This window comes from Sinocyclocheilus grahami, unplaced genomic scaffold (assembly GCF_001515645.1).
Source record: "Sinocyclocheilus grahami isolate Dianchi unplaced genomic scaffold, SAMN03320097.WGS_v1.1 scaffold303.1, whole genome shotgun sequence".
Taxonomy (NCBI): Eukaryota; Metazoa; Chordata; class Actinopteri; order Cypriniformes; family Cyprinidae; genus Sinocyclocheilus; species Sinocyclocheilus grahami.
In genome coordinates this window covers 1,267,025-1,286,790 of record NW_015505482.1, presented here as the reverse complement: position 1 = coordinate 1,286,790, position 19,766 = coordinate 1,267,025, and the positions used below count along the sequence as shown (strand labels likewise).

At 37.4% G+C, this 19,766-nt stretch overlaps 1 protein-coding gene and 1 long non-coding RNA gene across 2 annotated transcripts in view; one reads left to right on the top strand and one right to left on the bottom strand.

The window, feature by feature from the left end:
* Nucleotides 1-121: 121 nt before the first annotated feature.
* LOC107601357 (uncharacterized) lies at nucleotides 122-1,170 on the top strand. Its single transcript, XR_001610918.1, has 2 exons — nucleotides 122-257; nucleotides 342-1,170. It is a non-coding gene; the product is annotated as an uncharacterized lncRNA (long non-coding RNA).
* An 8,598-nt stretch (nucleotides 1,171-9,768) lies between these two features.
* LOC107601321 (protein phosphatase 1 regulatory subunit 12B) overlaps nucleotides 9,769-19,766 on the bottom strand; it is a 14,483-nt gene continuing 4,485 nt past the window's right edge. The window contains exons 6-7 of the mRNA XM_016293476.1: nucleotides 19,701-19,751; nucleotides 9,769-10,292 (exon numbers count right to left, since the gene is read on the bottom strand). Of these exons, the coding sequence (XP_016148962.1) occupies nucleotides 10,158-10,292; nucleotides 19,701-19,751 (186 nt within the window). The 3' untranslated portion in view covers nucleotides 9,769-10,157. The remainder of the gene's footprint in view (nucleotides 10,293-19,700; nucleotides 19,752-19,766) is intronic.

Here is a 19,766-nt window from a genome sequence, read left to right as displayed (position 1 = left end):
AAGGAAAAACCTAAGGACTCTAGTCACAAATCAAAAGTTCAAAAATTCTAAATACATACGAAGCAAGCTGAAACATCCACAGTATATAATTGCATGACTTCCTGTACTGATAAACCTCTGCAGATCCCTACGTGAAGATTCATCTTCTGCAAAACGGCAAGCGGCTGAAGAAGAAGAAGACAACTGTGAAGAAGAACACACTGAACCCATACTACAACGAGTCCTTCAGCTTTGAGATCCCACAGGACCAGATGCCGGTACGCTTTACACGGCTCAACACAAGAGTTTTACATTTCCATGCTCCTTCAAACTTTAAGCGCAATATCTGTTTTTTCTCCCAGAAAATACAAGCTGTGATCACGGTGCTCGACTACGATAAGATCGGCAAGAACGACGCCATCGGGAAGATCTGGGTGGGCAGCAGAGCGCAGGGCACTGAGCTCCGGCACTGGTCCGACATGCAGGCGAACCCACGCAGGCCCATCGCTCAGTGGCATCCACTCAAACCCGAGGAGGAGGTGGATGCCACATTAGCAGCCCTCACTGCCAAGAAGTAATCCTGTTCTTCTTCCTTCCCTCCCTCTCTCCTTTCCCTCCCCCTTTCCTGTCTTTCACTTTTCAACATGCACAACATGTCATCTTACCCAATCAGCACTGAATTACAGCCATGAGCCACAAGACTAGAGGTATTAAAGAAGACCAGCTCAAATGAGACTCTTTCCACAGATGTTCCTGAAGAAAGGCCGAGCTCAAAGGTGTGTATATCCTTGAGGTTTATTCACAGAAGAGATGTAAGCTCACAAATATCCAAAAGCATTCCAAAGTTTTCCATCGGGGACCATGGATAGAAAACACTGCCTCTTCCACTGCCTAATTTAACACATTCCTTCTAGATTCTCTGGTCATCTAGATGAAATCAGTTCTGTTACTTTTGTTGAGTCTGAAAGGACAGTGAAGAATTAATTAAAAAATAAAAAAGTGGGAACTGGAGAGCTAGTTGGACTCGATGCTCCTGCCCAGCCAGAAGGAATCTTTCAGATGTCGATTACACTGCCTGCAAAACAACCTCTTCTTCCATTCTTCAGTTCCAGCTGTCAGCTGGCTTCTTCCACTGCCCAACATCCTAACAAACCCTGACAAAAAGGAGACAAGCCTTGAAACATCATGAAATAAGCAATTCTTAGCTGCCAGGGACATCTTCCTGTTAGCATCGGTGTATTGGTTTCTTTGCTTTGATTTCTTGTGGTAAATGTATTCTGCCTGAGCACTTTAAATGAAGGTGTGTTTTTGTTCCAGTCAATGGTTCGTTTTCAACCTGCTTTTATTGTTACTTGCCGTTTTTGATGTTCTGAATCCTGTTCACCAAAAAAATGAAAATCAAGTCATCATTTACTCACTTTTCTTTCTTACGGCAGTGGAACACAAAAGGAGGTATTTCAAAGAATGTTCATGCTGCTCTCTTCCATACAATAGATGTGAATGGTGACCAAGCTTAAAAAAATACTTCTGACTTCATATGATCTGACAGACTAAAATTGTACAAAAATCTTGTTTGACTTGGAAAAGAGCAGTGTGAACAATCTTCAAAATGTCTCCTTTTGTCTTTTACGGAAGAAAGAAAGGAATGCCATACGGGTTTCGAAAAACGAGTGAACTATTCCTTCGAGAACTACCATCACTCTTTGTTTTCATGTTTTATTCTTGGTTTAAACCAGAAGTTATGGTTTCAAGAGAAGAGCTGATAGAAGGCAATGTTATGTGTGTATTTAACTGCACATCTTACCAAACCGCTGAACTTATTTGCACTACTGGAACTGCATTCTGTACATATTGCTCTGTCAATCTCAATACATGCTTTTGTGATGGTGCATTCTTGAGACAAGTTTGCATGTGTTTAAAAAAGGGAGCTTGTATCATTTGAAAGCTGCTTTAGGGCTTACAGTACGAGTCTTTGTGTGAGGATGTGAATCTCAGAATATAATTTTCCTCATATTTCCTGGAGAAACTCTTTTGGCAATGATGATACCTTCTGATATTTGTTCAATTATTAAGTAATGGGAAATTAAGCAAAATTGCAAGCCTGAATTGGATCAAAACTTTTTTGGAGCATTGTTTATTGAGTAGAGATTTTTAAACCAGGCCAAAAACTACATGTAGAGAGCCAAGAATGGATTTGAGGGAGACTTTGTTGTGCACATGCTGTAACCCGATTAAAAACAACTCCTTCTCATAAGGAAACGTCACTTTAGCAGCTTTTATCCTGCACCACTATCTCATCAATGTAACATTACTCTACTGCCACATTGAATCGTCATTTTTCCAGTTACTTTTAGGGTTAAAATGAAAAGTCGGTCATTGTAAAATTTGAAACATGTATGAGTTTCTATCAAAAGCACAATAAAAGTAATTCTACTCATGCTTTATATTCAAAGTCTTCAGAAACCCCATAGCTTTAAATTTAAATAGATCACCCAAAAGTGAAAATTCTGTCATCATTTACTCACCCTCATCTCATTCCAAACCTGTATGATTTTTTTCCCTTCTGTGTAACACAGAAGATGATATTTTAAAGACTGTTTTGTTTTTGTCAATTCAGTTAAAGTCAGTGGGTTCCAAAACAAGATTGGACCCCATTGACTTTCATTGTATGCGGAAAATAATGTCTTTCAAAATGTTTTCTTTTGTGTTCCACAGAAGGAAAGTAATACGAGTAAACAATAACGGAATTTTCCATTTTGGATAAACATTCCATTTAAGTTTTAAAGTTTTAAATATTGGCAGTTGAAGCCATTTAGTGTCATTCAAACGTAAAAATATCTGAAGACTGTTGACAGAATGTTCATTTAAAAGTCGCTTCAGTGACATTTCCCGTATGAGGTTCCCCTGGATAAAACAGAAGCTGCTCTTCTGACAGGCTGTGTTCAGTTGCAATAACTCTGTTGTTCGATTGTGAAATAGCAGGTATTTCCATCCACATTCACAGTGCAGTTTGACATTTTCATGTCTTTTTGCAGGTCTAATGAATGTGTGGTTATTTAACATTTGTTTATGTGACATCGTGCTTCTAGTATCGTATCGAAACCTATTTTTTTTACTCTGTTATTGTTCTGTACACCATTTGTTCTGGTGTAATTTCTCACACAGATGTGTCCCTTATTTTGAAGAACTTTCACAAAAAAATTGCAACTCGCAACTAACACCCCCTCCCCAAACCCATAGGCGTGTAGTTTGACCTATATATGCATAGTTCCTACTTTATGATACTGCATGTTACAGTACAAAAAGATGCGCATGTTTCAGAGATGAAGCAAAAAATATAGTGTGTACCTAAGTAGGTGTTCTTTGTCATTTTAATAACATAACAGAGGGGGATAAATACTGTGTATATTTTCTAATCAAATCAAATATGTATTTATTTTCTGTGAGTGGGTACTGGAGAGAATATGAAGTACTATACTAGACTAATCTTCATTTTCAAATTCAATCCATGCCTGGACATCATGAGCAGATACTGTATGTTAAGTGCTTTGTGTGAACTAATATAGAATGAAAACGTAGCCGCATGCTTGCCGTCTACTAATATTGTTAAGGAACAAAATTATTATGTATTTATTTATTTATTTGAAATCAGTTATTTATATTTATTTTTCAGAGTAATATTTGTATGTGTCTTTGTCAGAATACGTTCGTGGGAAGTCAAAACTTCCAGCGGGGGCTCCAAGTGGATCTTTTCCCCCATCTTGTAGGATCCTGTAATCAGCAGAGTATCTCTGTTGGAACTACGATGTAAAGTTTTGGATCATACAGAACCATTATGAAAAAAGTACACTTTATTATCATTTTTCGTCTTTTTTTGCTGTCAGTGCCAATGAGAAAAGTCACGTTTACTGCCATTTTAGCTGACTTTACGTCATTCTTACGTGATTTTTTCGGACCAACTGATTTCTACCGTGGCAACAAAGTTGCCGGAGCACAATACTATCAGTCGTGTTATAGAAAACTTGGAGTCCCCATTGTTTTCTAAAAAGCTTTTATTTATGAATCTTTTACATAAGAACAGCGTTTAACTAGCCAATAAACCGTAAGTTTGTGTGTGCGAGTGTGAATAAGATAAAGCCATAAGACTTGAGCGAAATCTTTGGAGCTCAGCTATATAGATGACCCTAAAACGTCTCCTCCTTTCATAGGCCGATGAATCTCCTCAACATTCCACATAGTCTGTTTCCTAAGATGTGCTAAGTTAAGCATTATTGGCAGTCAGTCTTTCTGTTAATAATAATGTCTTTTTGGTGTTTTTTTATTGCGTTTATGATGATTTCAGTGTATATTGGGTTTTGTAAACGCCTTGATTTAACACAAAGTGTGCTAGGGACGTCTGTATGAACTTATACATGTGTTGTTGCCATTCCACTATGTATGTACACGCATGCATTTTTGGGCAAAGGGCAATTAAAACCGTTTAACTATGAGATGCTGTTTGTTTTTACCATTTTAATAATAAATCACAATCCAAAATGCAATATGGGATACTTAAAAAGTATATAATTTGGACATTCGGACAAGAAGATTGAACAGAACTGTGCAGAAATGCGGCTTATCCAAGTCATTTCAATCAGCATTGCTTGAAGTTTGAGTGTGAATGCGTGTGATTTTAATAATAATGCATAGGCCCTTTAAAAAGGAATAATCATTTGTTGGGAGTTACTCGAGCACTGCCATTCTGCCTGTATGGCAGAGTGCACAATGAACATTTATTTGAAACATTCCTGATCGTAAACCACGGAGTTGTTACTTGCAAGCAAATGTATTTGGGGGCAGTTTAAAAACTGCTCATGGATTCCGTCTATAAGTTGCTCTCCATTTACGAAACCAGCTCAGTTGTCTTTGTAACTCTCTGTGACTGTTTTATGTCATACAAATCAATGAGAGACTGCTCTAACGCCCACAACAGAGATGTTTTCATATATATTGTTTTTTTCGAATGCTAGCTGATGCATTTATGTCTGCTTTGGCGTAATCACAAAGTTCTGGGGATAAAAGAATCAAAAGCCTGCCATTGTGTCTCTTTAATTAGATTCTTCTGTTGCACTTTTCATTCTGCTTATCTAGAGTTGTAAAATGCTCTTTTTCTATTTGTATCTATTTGTGATCAGTTTTATTTCTTCTTTAGTCGGTGGGAGATTGTGAGGGTTTGTCCCTCAGGCTATGTTTGTACCTGTTTCGGTGTTCTCGTGTGCGCGTGTGTTCATGTCCGTATTGTCGTGCCTAGTGTGGATCAATCGCATGCTTTAGCCCTTGATGGGACACTTTGAGAAAACATTGCTCACAGACTCTTCCCACAACCTCCTAGTGGACAGTACATGAGTATCAGCAATCCTTGTAAAGACGTCAAGGGAACCAAATAGCTCTACAGATTTACCATGCGTGTTACCAGCTCTGTACTGAAACAAATGAGAAAATAAAGGCCTTTTAATTACGCTTAACTCTGGGTGTGGTGTTGATGTGTCGTATTTAACACTGAATTCCTTCTGTTTGCTTTATTTAATTTTGACCTACAATTACAGCTCTGATGGTGTAAGCCTTGTTTTGTGGTTTCAGAAGCAGATATTTAATAAAAGGTTGTTAGAGTGACTTCAAAAACCTTATGTATAATATTACCATTAAGTATAATTTCCAAGTAGTAAGTACACTAATAGCAATGTACTATTTCAAACCTCTTGGGACTAAATTGGCCTATGTACTTTTAAGTGTATTTTAAGTCTAACAGTAGTAAACTTGGTTACCCAACTAGTTTATGACTAAGTGTTTCTTTAGTATCGCAACAAACTTTATGTATACTGTTAGTTTACTAGTTATATACTTCTAATCCACAGTCCATGAAAATACACATTGAAATACACTCAGAGTAAACTATTAGTTTAACAGTTTCTATGCTGCAAGTTTATATCACTATAAAGTATTATATTTACTAAGAGTATTCTTTAAAGCTGCAGTCCGTAACTTTTTTTGCATTCAAAATGTATATAATAAGCATGTAAACCATGAATCCATTTTCAAACCATGATTTTGGCTTATCCTGAATCACTACGCTACACCTATATTAAGTGTTTATAGTCAGACTATTTTAGACTGGTTCTGGTGGAACCGCTGCGGAGTAGCCCGGTACCTGCGTGATTTGTCATAGACATAAACAGAGAGAAGTAGCTTGTATTGAAAATAGTACAAGTATACTACTAGTATATGTATTACATAAAGTATACTTAGAAAATATACTTGAACTTTACTTAAAATTAAGACTTTATAGGTCTGATGAGAAATGGCTACTACTTGAAACTAAAATGGAAATGCATACTTGGCATTTCACATAAATGTCTACTATGTAGCCTAGTTCAGAAGCACACAAGAACACTAAAAACAAGACATATTTCAGTGAAATGTAAAATGAAAATGGTGGAACCTGTAGAATAGCTGTGATGATCGTACAGGCAGGCAGAGGGCAGCACTGCACCTACAAAGCCACTTGACTACATTTTTGGTATTTTACAGTGTGTTTTTAATACTCAGGCAAACAACAAAAAATCATAAACAAAGTGCTGTGAGCATTGGTTCAAGATTACAGGTTAAAAGCTGTGGACAATGAAAAACGAAGCATCTGAAAGAGCATATGTGTGATGTGTTTCTGTTTTATCCATATAGATACTCTTAATTACAAACAAAAGGCGATTGGGTCGACGTATCCATTCTTCAGCCCATCAGGTCATATATAAACACTACAAATGTAAAAGTAAACAGGACAAATGGGTTGACATGAGGAAAGTGACATCATCTCTCAGTGGGAACATTCCTTTTAGAATGTTTTGGCGGAGCTTCTGAAGATCAAACTGGACCAAATGACCGCTTCAGGATAATTCGATTTGATTGATGATCAAATACCATTTAAAGGAATGGCAGTTTGTTCAGCTTTTCCCTGCTGAAAAGACCAGAACAGTTGGTGACCAATGCTGTGGTTTGGCTGTTTATCCGTAATGTACAGGTGTTCCCACAAGGCTTCTTAACAAGCAAGAGTCTTCTAGTCAGCCAGCTTTATCAGAAACCTTGACCAGCCTCACAAACTAATTTTTGCTGGTCAAGAGAATATTTGTGCTGGTTCCACAGGGTGACTAGTGACAATCTAGTTAAAAAAAGGGGCTTTCCCACCAAAGAAGAACCACTTTGGGTTCCCCAAAGAACCTTTAAGTGAACAGTTCTTTAAAAAAAACAATTCTCTATAAATAACCTTTTGTGTAATAGAACATTTCCATGGATTTTGAAGGTTCTTCATGGAACCATCAATGCCAATAATGAACTATTATTTTTAAGAGTGTAATACTATTCTGAATAACCTTTTTCCACTATAAAGAACCCTTTGTGCAATGTAAAGGTTCCAAGGATGTTAGAGGTTCTTCGTGGAACCACTGGTGTCAATAAATAACCTTTATTTTTAGGACCTTTAAACCAGCTTGGACTAGTATGGACATGTATTGGTTTGTTTTGTTTTTTCAGCAGGGATTCTAACATCATCTATACTGATCCTGAAACATTTAGAGTTTAGAAAGGGCTGACATTGAGAAGCCATTCAATTGTTTGGGCATTTATGTGGGAGAAACCAACACTGTTCTTACAGTGCGATTGGAGTACCCTACTGCAAACACCAAGTCAACCCAGTGGTAAAACCAGTTAACTAATTCAAATTATGTTTTTGAACACTGTTAACCAACTCAGCCTGGCCTTCGCCAGCAAAAATGGATGAACAGCTCTTACTAAATCAGTTATGATGGTTGACCTCAGCTCCACTAGCTGGTTGTCCTGTCAGTCAACCACCTAAACCAGCTAGAAATGATCTAAATCTGGCTACCACCTTATTTTGTAAGAAAGTGGATACTTGCTTTCTTCTCTGGAAGGAACACAAAAGAAGATATTTTGAAGCATGTTGGTAGCCAACAGTTTTGGTGATGACTGACTTTCATTGTATGAACAAAAAAGATTGAGACATTCCTCAAAATATCTTCTTTTGTGTTCCAGAAAAGAAAGAAAGCCATACCAGTTTGTAACGACATGAGTAAATTATGACAGAATTTGAACTTTTTGGTGAGCCAACCTCTTTAACCCTGGAGTTGCTGCACCAAGAGCGGGTCAATGTGTAGTCAGTGTGAAGTTCTCAGTTTTGGTCTCTTTCTGTTCAGTATTTCTCCTCCCCTTTAACCGGTCGTCCTCACTTGGAAAGTTTGCTGATGACTCTGATTAAGGCTCCATTCTCATCTTTTAGCCGCTGGTTATCAGACTTGAGTTCTGTCAAAACCTGAGATTGATTAAAGATGAGAATGAGTGAGAAGAATGCATTCATTTACTTAATTATTTAGTGGTCATGTGGCATCAAAATTGCAGTGCCAATCTATAAAAGTTAAAATGGTTCTTCTAGACTAATACTATCTTAATCTCATGTGACAGTACTTCATAATAAAGCATGCAAACATTGCTGTATCATAACACCACAGAATATAATTTTCAAATAGGATTCCTTTTTAAAGGAATGGCAGTTGGCAGTGTCATGTGAATGTGTGCTCATGCATAGAGAGGTTCACCTCCTCCTACTCCAGTGAGTAAAAAAGCATTGCCAGAACTACAAAAGCTTTAACAGGAGAGCAAACCCAGCCACTCATGACTTCATATCACATCTTTCCAACCATCGGATACAACAACAAAGCTTTTTTGTCCTCCCTTTTAGAAATAACCAGCACACACACAGAGACTCGCAGCACTGTTGATAGTTCTGGCATTCTGAATATGAATAGGATGCAAATTGGTGTCCTGCTGTTTTTAAGCAATAAAGGCACAAATCCCATGTTTTTTAGAAATACAATTATTAGATATGTACGATAAATCATTATCTAACATAAGATTTACATAGCATGTAAATTGCATCAAAGATTTTGGCCTGTCAGTGGACTCTATCCTCTCAACTAAATCCAACAGTTAAAAATTAATAATGAATCATTATTTGTAAAATCAGCTGCTGAACTGCATTAAATTACTTGTGAAAATACTATCCATATTTTATCAAAAATATAACAATTATTTTCAATAATAGTTAACCCATATTTTGTACATTTTGTATTTTTTTTATTATAGTTTCATCTATTTAATTATTTTTATTTGTTTTATCTGTCATTTTTTATTGTTATCTGTTTTAATATAGACATCCAATCGTCTGTCATTTATGACCAGTGAGTTACATATTATATAATTATTCTATTTCAATTCTATTCATTTTTACAATTATGTTTTGTTTATTTGTATTGCTATCCATGTGTAATATAGGCATCCAATAGTATGTATGTCATTTATAACCAGGGAGTTAGATATTCTATTATTATTCTTTGTAATTTTATCAATTTTACTTTTTCAGTTTTGAAATTATTTTTATGCTTATTTTTTGTGTTTGTAATATAGGCAATCATTAGTCTGTAATGTCATTTATAATCAGCGAATTACATATTCTGTCATTATTTTTGTAATTTTATCATTTTAATTTCATTTTTTAAATTATAAATATGCTTAATTATTTATTATTATCTGTTTGTAATATAGGCATCCCATAGTCTGCAATGTCATTTATAACCAGTGAGTTACATATTCCATCACTATTCTATTTTTGTAAATGTACAAATTTTATTCATTTTAATTAAATTTTTAAAAAATATTTGTATGCCTACTTTTATAGCTATCTGTGTTTAATATAGGCATCCAATAGTCTGTGATGTTATTAATAACCAGTGAGCAGATGTGTTGACAGAGACTAGAATATGACACTACAGAGGCTGTGATTTGATCTGGACACTGCTGGAGTATAGAGACGTTTGGTCATGTGTTTGGAAGATCTATGAATATCTTCAAAGCCACCGCCTGCTGCAGAAATGTGAGGGGTTGCCCTTCCCCAGACCCAGGAGAGAAACAGGGAGAAAGAAAGAAGGAGCGAAAAAGCTTTACCAATGCAAAACAAAGGAATGAAACAGAGAGACCTGCCTGAGAGTTGAGCAGCAGCGGGACAGAGGAGGAAGACTACAGGGTGCAGCGGAGAACAGGAAGGAGGAAGGGACAGAGAGAGATAGAGAGGAGGACTAGAGGTCGTCCGTCTCGGGGAGAGAGGCCGTCTGAGTGAGGCGAGCGAGGGAGTGCAGCATGGCTTTATTCTCCTGTAGGAGGCGCGCGTTCCCCCTGCGGAGAGCCTGTAGCCGAGCCAGAGCGGGAAAGGTCTGGAGGTACAGAGAGGCCCGAAATCATGACAGCGCGAGTGAGAGAACATCAGAGAGGGTTTGGGAACAGTTACTTAAAACAAAGTCAACATGAAATCAAACTTTATTTTTACACATTCCTGGTCTTATTGTGTTTCTAATTCATCATTGCACATTATTCATGAGAAAAGTGTTCATCCAAATGTTACGGTGGGCCAGAAGTGCATATTTCGAAGAATATGAACCAAACAGTTCAGGTTCCCATTGACTTTGGACAAAAAAAAAAAAGAAATACAACAGAAGTAAATGGGAACTGAAACTGTTTGATTACCATTAAAGGGATAGTTCACCACAGAATGAAAATTACCACATGATTTACTCACCCTGAAGCCATTCTACGTGTATATGACTTTCTTCTTTCAGACGAATACAATCAGAGTTGCATTAAAAATGTCCTGGCTCTTCCAAGCTTTATAATAGCAGTGAATGGTGGTTGAGATTTTGAAGCCCAAAAACGTGCATCCATCCATCATAAAAAGTGCTCCACACGGCTCCGGGGTGTTAATAAAGGCGAATCGATGCATGTGTATTTCAAACTTTATAAATCGTAATCTCTAGCTTCCGCTAACTGTCATACTCGCCTCCACGGTGAGAAGTGACAAATGCGGTAGCGCAGAGGAAAGAGCAAAACAACGTTGGTCACGAATTAGAAGTACAAAATGAGGATTTGTTATGAAAAATGTCGGAGGATTTTAATATAAGCCAAGAGGAGACTGGTTTTCCTTTGCTGTAAACAAAACTTGGTTCTCATGAGACTAGCATTTTCTCATGAACACGTGCACGACAGTTAGTGGCTAGAGATTACTATGAAGGTAATTTAATGCTTAAAAGATCTGCATACGCAGGGTAAGAGTTGTGGAAGTGTACATAAGACTGTTAAGCGTAAATTAAATTTGCATGCGCAAGCGAAGCTTTGTAAAGGTGTAAATCGCATTTCAAGTGTAAGAAAAAATGATCTGCAGCATTTTACTGTTACTCGTAAGTGTAATTCATGTATTGTGAAACTGCAGCTTCATGCTAATGCAAAATAAATATGATCTGCATTCTTCTGACTTCCATTTTTCCGTGCTTACACTTTTGGCACATTGCTTTAATCAAGTTGTTATTTATTTATTTTAATTTTTAATGTATGTGTACGTTAAAAGTACCATTCTGGCAGCGAGAACGATCTGGAACTAAATGAAGATTAATGTTTTGGCATATGATTTGGCATATGTTTATTGAACCAATCGGATAAGAGTAAATGGAGAGTCAGCGAGAGCCTCATGTGATTGGCTACAAGAAGGTGGTGGACCCGTCCTCCCCCTCACGCTTGCAAAACTCAGTTAGTGAGAGAATCGTGCCAAAATTGTAAGCGCAGAGAAAAGAAAGACGGAGCTGTACATATCAGTTTATTTCGGGAACTTTTTGCCACACATGCACAATAAGTAATTTAGACATTTGCAACAGTTAGTTTTTTTACACATACAGATTGGTTCTATGCAGTCGATCCGTTTTGCAGTTCTTTAAACTGTTGTTTTCGCTTGCAAATCACTGTTCACAGGCTTGCAGTGCTTTTGACCGTATTTTCAGAAGCATGCAGATCATATTTATTTTGCGTTAGCATGAAGCTGCAGTTTCACAATACATGAATTACACTTACGAGTAACAGTAAAATGCTGCAGATCATTTTTTCTTACACTTGAAATGCGATTTACACCTTTACAAAGCTTCGCTTGCGCATGCAAATTTAATTTACGCTTAACAGTCTTATGTACACTTCCACAACTCTTACCCTGCGTATGCAGATCTTTTAAGCATTAAATTACCTTCATAGTAATCTCTAGCCACTAACTGTCGTGCACGTGTTCATGAGAAAATGCTAGTCTCATGAGAACCAAGTTTTGTTTACAGCAAAGGAAAACCAGTCTCCTCTTGGCTTATATTAAAATCCTCCGACATTTTTCATAACAAATCCTCATTTTGTACTTCTAATTCGTGACCAACGTTGTTTTGCTCTTTCCTCTGCGCTACCGCATTTGTCACTTCTCACCGTGGAGGCGAGTATGACAGTTAGCGGAAGCTAGAGATTACGATTTATAAAGTTTGAAATACACATGCATCGATTCGCCTTTATTAACACCCCGGAGCCGTGTGGAGCACTTTTTATGATGGATGGATGCACGTTTTTGGGCTTCAAAATCTCAACCACCATTCACTGCTATTATAAAGCTTGGAAGAGCCAGGACATTTTTAATATACTCTGATTGTATTCGTCTGAAAGAAGAAAGTCATATACACGTAGAATGGCTTCAGGGTGAGTAAATCATGTGGTAATTTTCATTCTGTGGTGAACTATCCCTTTAATGGTAATCAAACAGTTTCAGTTCCCATTTACTTCTGTTGTATTTCTTTTTTTTTTTTTGTCCAAAGTCAATGGGAACCTGAACTGTTTGGTTCATATTCTTCGAAATATGCACTTCTGGCCCACCGTAACATTTGGATGAACACTTTTCTCATGAATAATGTGCAATGATGAATTAGAAACACAATAAGACCAGGAATGTGTAAAAAACGATCTGGAACTAAATGAAGATTAATGTTTTGGCATATGATTTGGCATATGTTTATTGAACCAATCGGATAAGAGTAAATGGAGAGTCAGCGAGAGCCTCATGTGATTGGCTACAAGAAGGTGGTGGACCCGTCCTCCCCCTCACGCTTGCAAAACTCAGTTAGTGAGAGAATCGTGCCAAAATTGTAAGCGCAGAGAAAAGAAAGACGGAGCTGTACATATCAGTTTATTTCGGGAACTTTTTGCCACACATGCACAATAAGTAATTTAGACATTTGCAACAGTTAGTTTTTTTACACATACAGATTGGTTCTATGCAGTCGATCCGTTTTGCAGTTCTTTAAACTGTTGTTTTCGCTTGCAAATCACTGTTCACAGGCTTGCAGTACTTTTGACCGTATTTTAGCGAAAACAACGTGCCAAAAGTGTAAGCGCGGAAAAATGGAAGTCAGAAGAATGCAGATCATATTTATTTTACGTTAGCATGAAGCTGCAGTTTAACAATACTTGAATAACACTTACGAGTAACAGTGAAATGCTGCAAATAATTTTTTCTTACGCTTGAAACGCGATTTACACCTTTACAAAGCTTCTCTTGAGCATGCAAATTTAATTTACGCTTACAATCTTATGTACACTTCCACAACTCTTATGCTGAGTATGCAAATCTTTTAGGCATTAAATTACCTTCATAGATTACGGTTTATAAAGTTTTAAATATGGATTTTTTTCTTACACAAACACATCGCTTCACTTCAGAAGCCAGGCCATTTTTTTATATAACTCTGATTGGATTTGTCTGAAAGAAGAAAGTCATATACGCCTACTGTAGGATGGCTTGAGGGTGAGTAAATCATGGGGTAATTTTTATTTTGGGTAAACTATCCTTTTAACAATCTTCAAAATATCTTTGTTGTGTTCTGAAGAAGAAGGAAATGCATACAGGTTTGGACCATCATGAGGACAGAGTTCATTGCTTGGGTGAACTATCCCTTAAACTAACGACAATCCAGCTACTTATTTGTTAGTTTCTTATCAATGCAATAATCTCCCATTTGTATAATGCAATGATTCATTTAATTATCCATATTTTTAATTCTACTTTAAAGTCTACTTTAAAGTACCACCTGTAAGGGGTGCATTAAATCTGACAAAGTAGTTTAATAAAAGGGTCCAGTGGTCTAAGGACATCCAAGGATATATTGTACCAATCTTTTTTTAATGGACAATTGAATTTTGCATGTAATAATACTACTTTTGAATGAGTCAATTTAAGTCAGTCTTTCTCTACCCTTTTTAATTGTGCAGTAAATCTAACATACTGGCATCTTGAATTCTAGAAAATTCCAAGTTTTGAACACTTTTACTGTGCCAATCTAGTTTTATAATCACTTTAACTTCCCATATGGGACAATACAGGCATCCTATTGCACCATCAACCCATTTCATTGTGCCATTTCTCAATCACAATAGAGAGCATGTTAAAGTTAACATAAGTGCTTCATACTAGTGAAAATGACTTAGTGAAATCTAAATATTAAACCGTTTTTACTGAACCAATCTTTTTTATAAACACTTCATACTAGGGGTAGCTGACTAACGAAATCCAAATATTGATACCAATTTTTTATGAACCCTTTTTTTACTACCACTTTAACTGTTAGCCCAAACTTTATCAGGTTAATTCTGAATGATTTACAACCCTGTTGAAACTCCATATAGCCGCATTTAACTGCAATATATTTGCTTGAAATTGTTGCACCACCCTCTTATTTCTCCACCTTCCAACCACCTGTCATATAGAGACAACTTTAGGTCAATCAAGCAATCAATTTCCAATGAATAAAATCAAGTCTGGTCCTATATCTTTCTTAAGGACATTCGAATAGGAAACAAATACTATGTTAAATGCATTAGAATATAAATCATGTTTCACTCTTAAATGTCACATTACAAATAAAATGAGTTTCATGTTGACTTTAGAACGGAAACAGAAATATAAGCATGCGAAGACGATCAGATGAGAACAGAAATTTGTGTTGGATGAACTCACTGACACACAGCACGTGCAACTGTAGTCATTCACAAAAAGGATGAGGAGGACAGGCTTGCAAACATCTTCATGACCACTTACTTAAAATAAAATCAAGCTTTTTATTGGACTACTTTTAAAAAGTAGTAATCACCACTATTTTCTTTCATAAAAGCCACACTGTGCAGTGAGGAGATTAATGAGCGTTGTGAGGCATCTGTGGTCAACCTCAGAAACTTCCTGAACCAGCATGTGGAGAAACCCTGAGGTTTGACACCGTTTCCAAAGCTTATGGATTTGGGACCAGGCCACTGAGTTTCTCCAATGCATGAAAAACCAACAGAGAACTGCGAGGCATCCGACATCTGTTCAGAGCTCTTTCATGATTCATTGTTTTGTCTCTACAAAGAACATCTGTAGTCATATATTTGACTGGTCAACTCTATGAAATGACGCACTGCTTTGATAAACAGAGGTTGGCCAGCACAGATAACCAGTACAAGTGCTGTTTTGCTTCAAGTCATGACGCAATTTGTCACAACATGGTTTATAGATGGTGCTGAGGCTAAACCCTTGCACAGAAACTGATATTGTGAGTTCTTAATAATGTGCTATAAATAGTTTGTGCACAAAACAGCTGTTGAGATAGTATTCTCAATTGCAATGGAATCAAGGCTTGGACCCAAAAACAGTATTTAATTTGTCACGACTTAAGCAAGTTGCCGTTAGCATGTCGCTTCTAATGTCCCACTAAACAAACTATACTTGTATTAATAAGACATTAAGAGTGCATAGAGTGCTATAGGGATGGCATATTCTTCAGCGAACCGAAAAGTTTGCATCACCGTGATTTACTCAATAAAACCTAATAAGATTTTCCAATTGGCTTTCGGATTATTGCAGAAAATTAGCTCTGTGACCAACAAAAGTTTGTGACTCCTGCATGTTATATTCACCATAATAATATTCACAAATTAACACAACTTTTATGAATAATAATAATGAATTTTGAAACACAATCACCAGAATTCAAAACGAAAAGTTTTAAAATTCAAACTTATTTCCAGATTTTGGCCTACAAAAACATGTCATCCTTCCAGCAATCTTTTGTGGTTTTGTCTATTGACTACTCAAATTACACAGATTCATTTTTGCCATTAAAGGTGGGGTATGTATTTTTTCTAAAATGCTTTTCTAAAACAAACTTGTAGCCAATCAGCAGTAAGGGGCGTGTCTACTCATGATGCGGAGGAGAGAGTGTTCAGTGCACAGGACGGACATTAGCCGAGCCGAGCAACAGAAAGATAGAGATGGCGGATAAAAAACAAAAGAGGAAAACGTCTGCGGAACAAAATAAGGCTTGAGGCAATAAGGCAAGAGGTAGGACCCGTGTAAATATCGGATCAGCTTTCCAGCGCTGGAGAGAACTCAAGGAGCGGGAAGGCTTGCGATCGGACACCGAGGTTGCTTTGTTTCTTCTCGATAGGTGAGTAACATTGGTTTTGCTTTGTTTCAAAGAACTAATATATGCTGTTAAAACACATATATGCACGTTAAAACACACAGTACTACCAAAACACATTACCATAGTAACACATTGCTTTCACTTATTGATCGATATCATACCCTCGGCCGACTGGCACAGCAGATTCCGCCATAATCGTTGCCTGGGTTGCGTATGTATGTGTGGGTGGAGCTATCAAAATAGGGTCGAGACCATTTTGGGGAAGGGGCGTGTTTGTTTTGGTGATTTGAAATATCAACATTGGCTACCAGAAATCACTTACCCCGCCTTTAATAGTGTACCATAGAGACGCATAATTCAGAGTCTGAGGAGAACAGCTCAGAGTAGGACGTCCCGGGTTGTCATCTAATTATGTCATGGCATTAACACAGCATTTATAATCAACATTACGCTTGACTCAGTCAATGCATTCTGGGATTGTCATTTTATTATTAGGTCACAATGAGCAGCGGTTTTTCATACAGTGCTCGCTGTTGTCTTCATAGGACAGTAAGCCTGCTGTTGAGGAATTCCAGTAAGAGTTATTTCGAGAGCATTACAGAGAAAAAAAATATGGATACAAATCTGTGACTAAAAGTGATCTACATGGCTTACACTATGTAGTAATGGGTGTGTATAGGTGTGTGTGAGCAGGCAACCACGCGTGGGGCAAAACCACTCACCATCTGCCCCCTTTCACCCAGTCCAGCTGAGGATGAACTCAGGGCTGGTAGCGAAACCTCACTGAAGGCGTCTGCTGGGGCAACAGTGACATCACTGATCAAACAAACACTAGTGCTTCTCATTTTCTTATGCTTATGAGCTCGATGAAGTGAGAGTCTGTTGGACCAACCAATTAATGTTTGAAAAGCTGCATAAATATACGCTGTTAAAAATAAAGGTATTAATGGTTCCATCAAGAATCTTTAACATTTATGGAACCGTTCCATTGAAAAAAAAAGGTTCTTTATGGTGGACAAAGTTTCTTTAGGCTAATCACACAAACGGTTCTTAATGATAGGGATAGTTCACCCAAAAATTTAAATTTGCAGCGATTTTGCAGTCAATGGCTACCCTCACTTATAAGCATATCAGGCAGCTCAAAATTAATACCCATGGCTCTTGACGATATATTAAAGGGGACATACAGTTTTGCCCCATCTCATGTTAACCTTGAGTACCTATAGTACTGCATCCTTCATATCTCCAAAAAGATATGAGTCTAATATTCCATAAGTACTATATTTATAAAAGCAAGATACAGATTTACGATTCTCTCTGAAAACAGCCAAGCTTCTGGAGGCGCGCTGTGGGCGGAGCTAAAGAGGCGCGAACACTTGCGCGCCGACTGCCAACAAAACGCCTGCGGTTCCGAATCATGACCGGGATCTTTTATCACTGGGACCGCTCCATCTTTCAGTATCAAACAATGTGCAAATCCAGCATCAAACTGGGCTTTGTTTATGAAACATTCATCACCGAAATAAACAACCAAACACACTTGCAAAACTCTGTTTCTAGAAAAACAAATTGCATTCACGTAATGTTACGTAACAATGTGTTCTTTGGGAAGCTGAACAAGTTTATCTTTCCCCTACATCCAAAGAAAAACTTCTTTGGAGACATTCTTCTCGAGCAAGTCCTGTGCAGCGCTGCCAATGACGCTGATGGGCGTGTTCTTGCTCTTTATGCAGACTGGTTCTTTCAGACAGTTTGTTTCAATGAACTGGTTCAAAATTAACTGGTTCAAAACTGATTCACCAGTTAATTTACATAATCAAGCAGTTATATTATTAAAGCACCCAAAAAGGATGTGAGAAACAGATATTTTACATCTCTGAAGCATATAAAGTGAATAAACTAGTTTAATCAATGCCTTTTTACAGAGAGGTCCAAGTCAGAACTTTTTTTTTTTTTTCTCGGATCAGCGACTGTTGGAGTAACTGATGCACTGAATGAGTTGGCAAAAACCGGCATCATAGGATCATATACGCTGGTAATTGGATCATTTTGAGTCGGAGTGACTGTCAGGAATGTCTGATAATGAGTTTTGATTGAGTAACATATAGATCTTTGCTGTTCGAGCCACAAACTGTTCACACAGTTCAGTCTGATTTGGTGTACTGGTTCAAGTAGTTCACTAAAAAGAACCAGTTGAAAGGAATGATTCGTTTGTGAACCAATCACCTCTCCGGACCGTTTGACTGAGGCTCTGGATTACAGGTAATAATGTTGTAAATGTTCAGTTTCTTGCACAGACTGATTGATTCGCTTCATAAGATCTCAATATATTGTCAGGAGCCACAGGTATTAATTTTGTGTTGTCTGATATGCTTTTTTTGACTCTCAAAGTGACGGTAGTCTCTAACTTATATTTAATGAATCACCAAGGACCACGGTTTCAGCTAAAATTCTTCTTTATTGTTCTACTGACAAAAAAAAAAGTCACCTACATCTTGGATGGCCTGAGAGTAGGTAAATTAACAGCAAATTTTCATATGTGGGTGATCTATCCCTTAAAGAACTGTCCACTGAAAAATTCTTTGAGAAACCAAAATGGTTCTTCTATGACATCGTGAAAACCCCTTATTGAAACCTTTATTTTTTAAAAGTGTATTTTATTCTCTCCATGGTATTCTGAAGGTAAAGCTGTTTGCATATTTGCAATATAAATGACAATGTCATCTGCATATCTTGGCTCTAATCTAATCAATTTTGAACTAATTTGAACCAAAACACCCCAGAGTCCATGTTACCTCAATTGCAACATGGATCAATTATCCAACTGAGCCTGGCAGACTACAGCAGCCGCAGATATATCATCTCCCTCACATTGATTTGGCCTTTCATATATTTGGCACCATGCTCTTCTTGGCCCCTCAAAATGCCAGCTATGTGCAATTACTGTTGGAATGCTGAACAAAAGCCGTGCCGTGTCTCTGTGCTGGATTTAGTCCCACCCTGGCGTAGCTGGAACTAGGTCACCATGTACTGCTGCAGCTGTGAGACGCTACAGAGCCGAGAGTAGTGGCCCCGACTTTGGTGTGGGCCAGTAGCAAGCATTGTGGTGTCTGAGATTGACTAACATGGGTCAAAACAGGCATGGTAGTTACACTAGCTGTTAAAATCTTGCGATCTATCCTTTTTAACAGTCAGTTCAAACAAACTGTCCAAGTACATTTTGAAGTTAGCATCTTTGAACATGCTTCCATAAGTCATGCCAACTCATAATAACTCGTAACACAGAAAACCCACATTTAATAGACATCTTCCTTTTACCTTTAATTCTTCTTCCATGTCTGAAACCGTCTTCTCCAAAGCTTCTTTTTCCTACACAAGCACAGA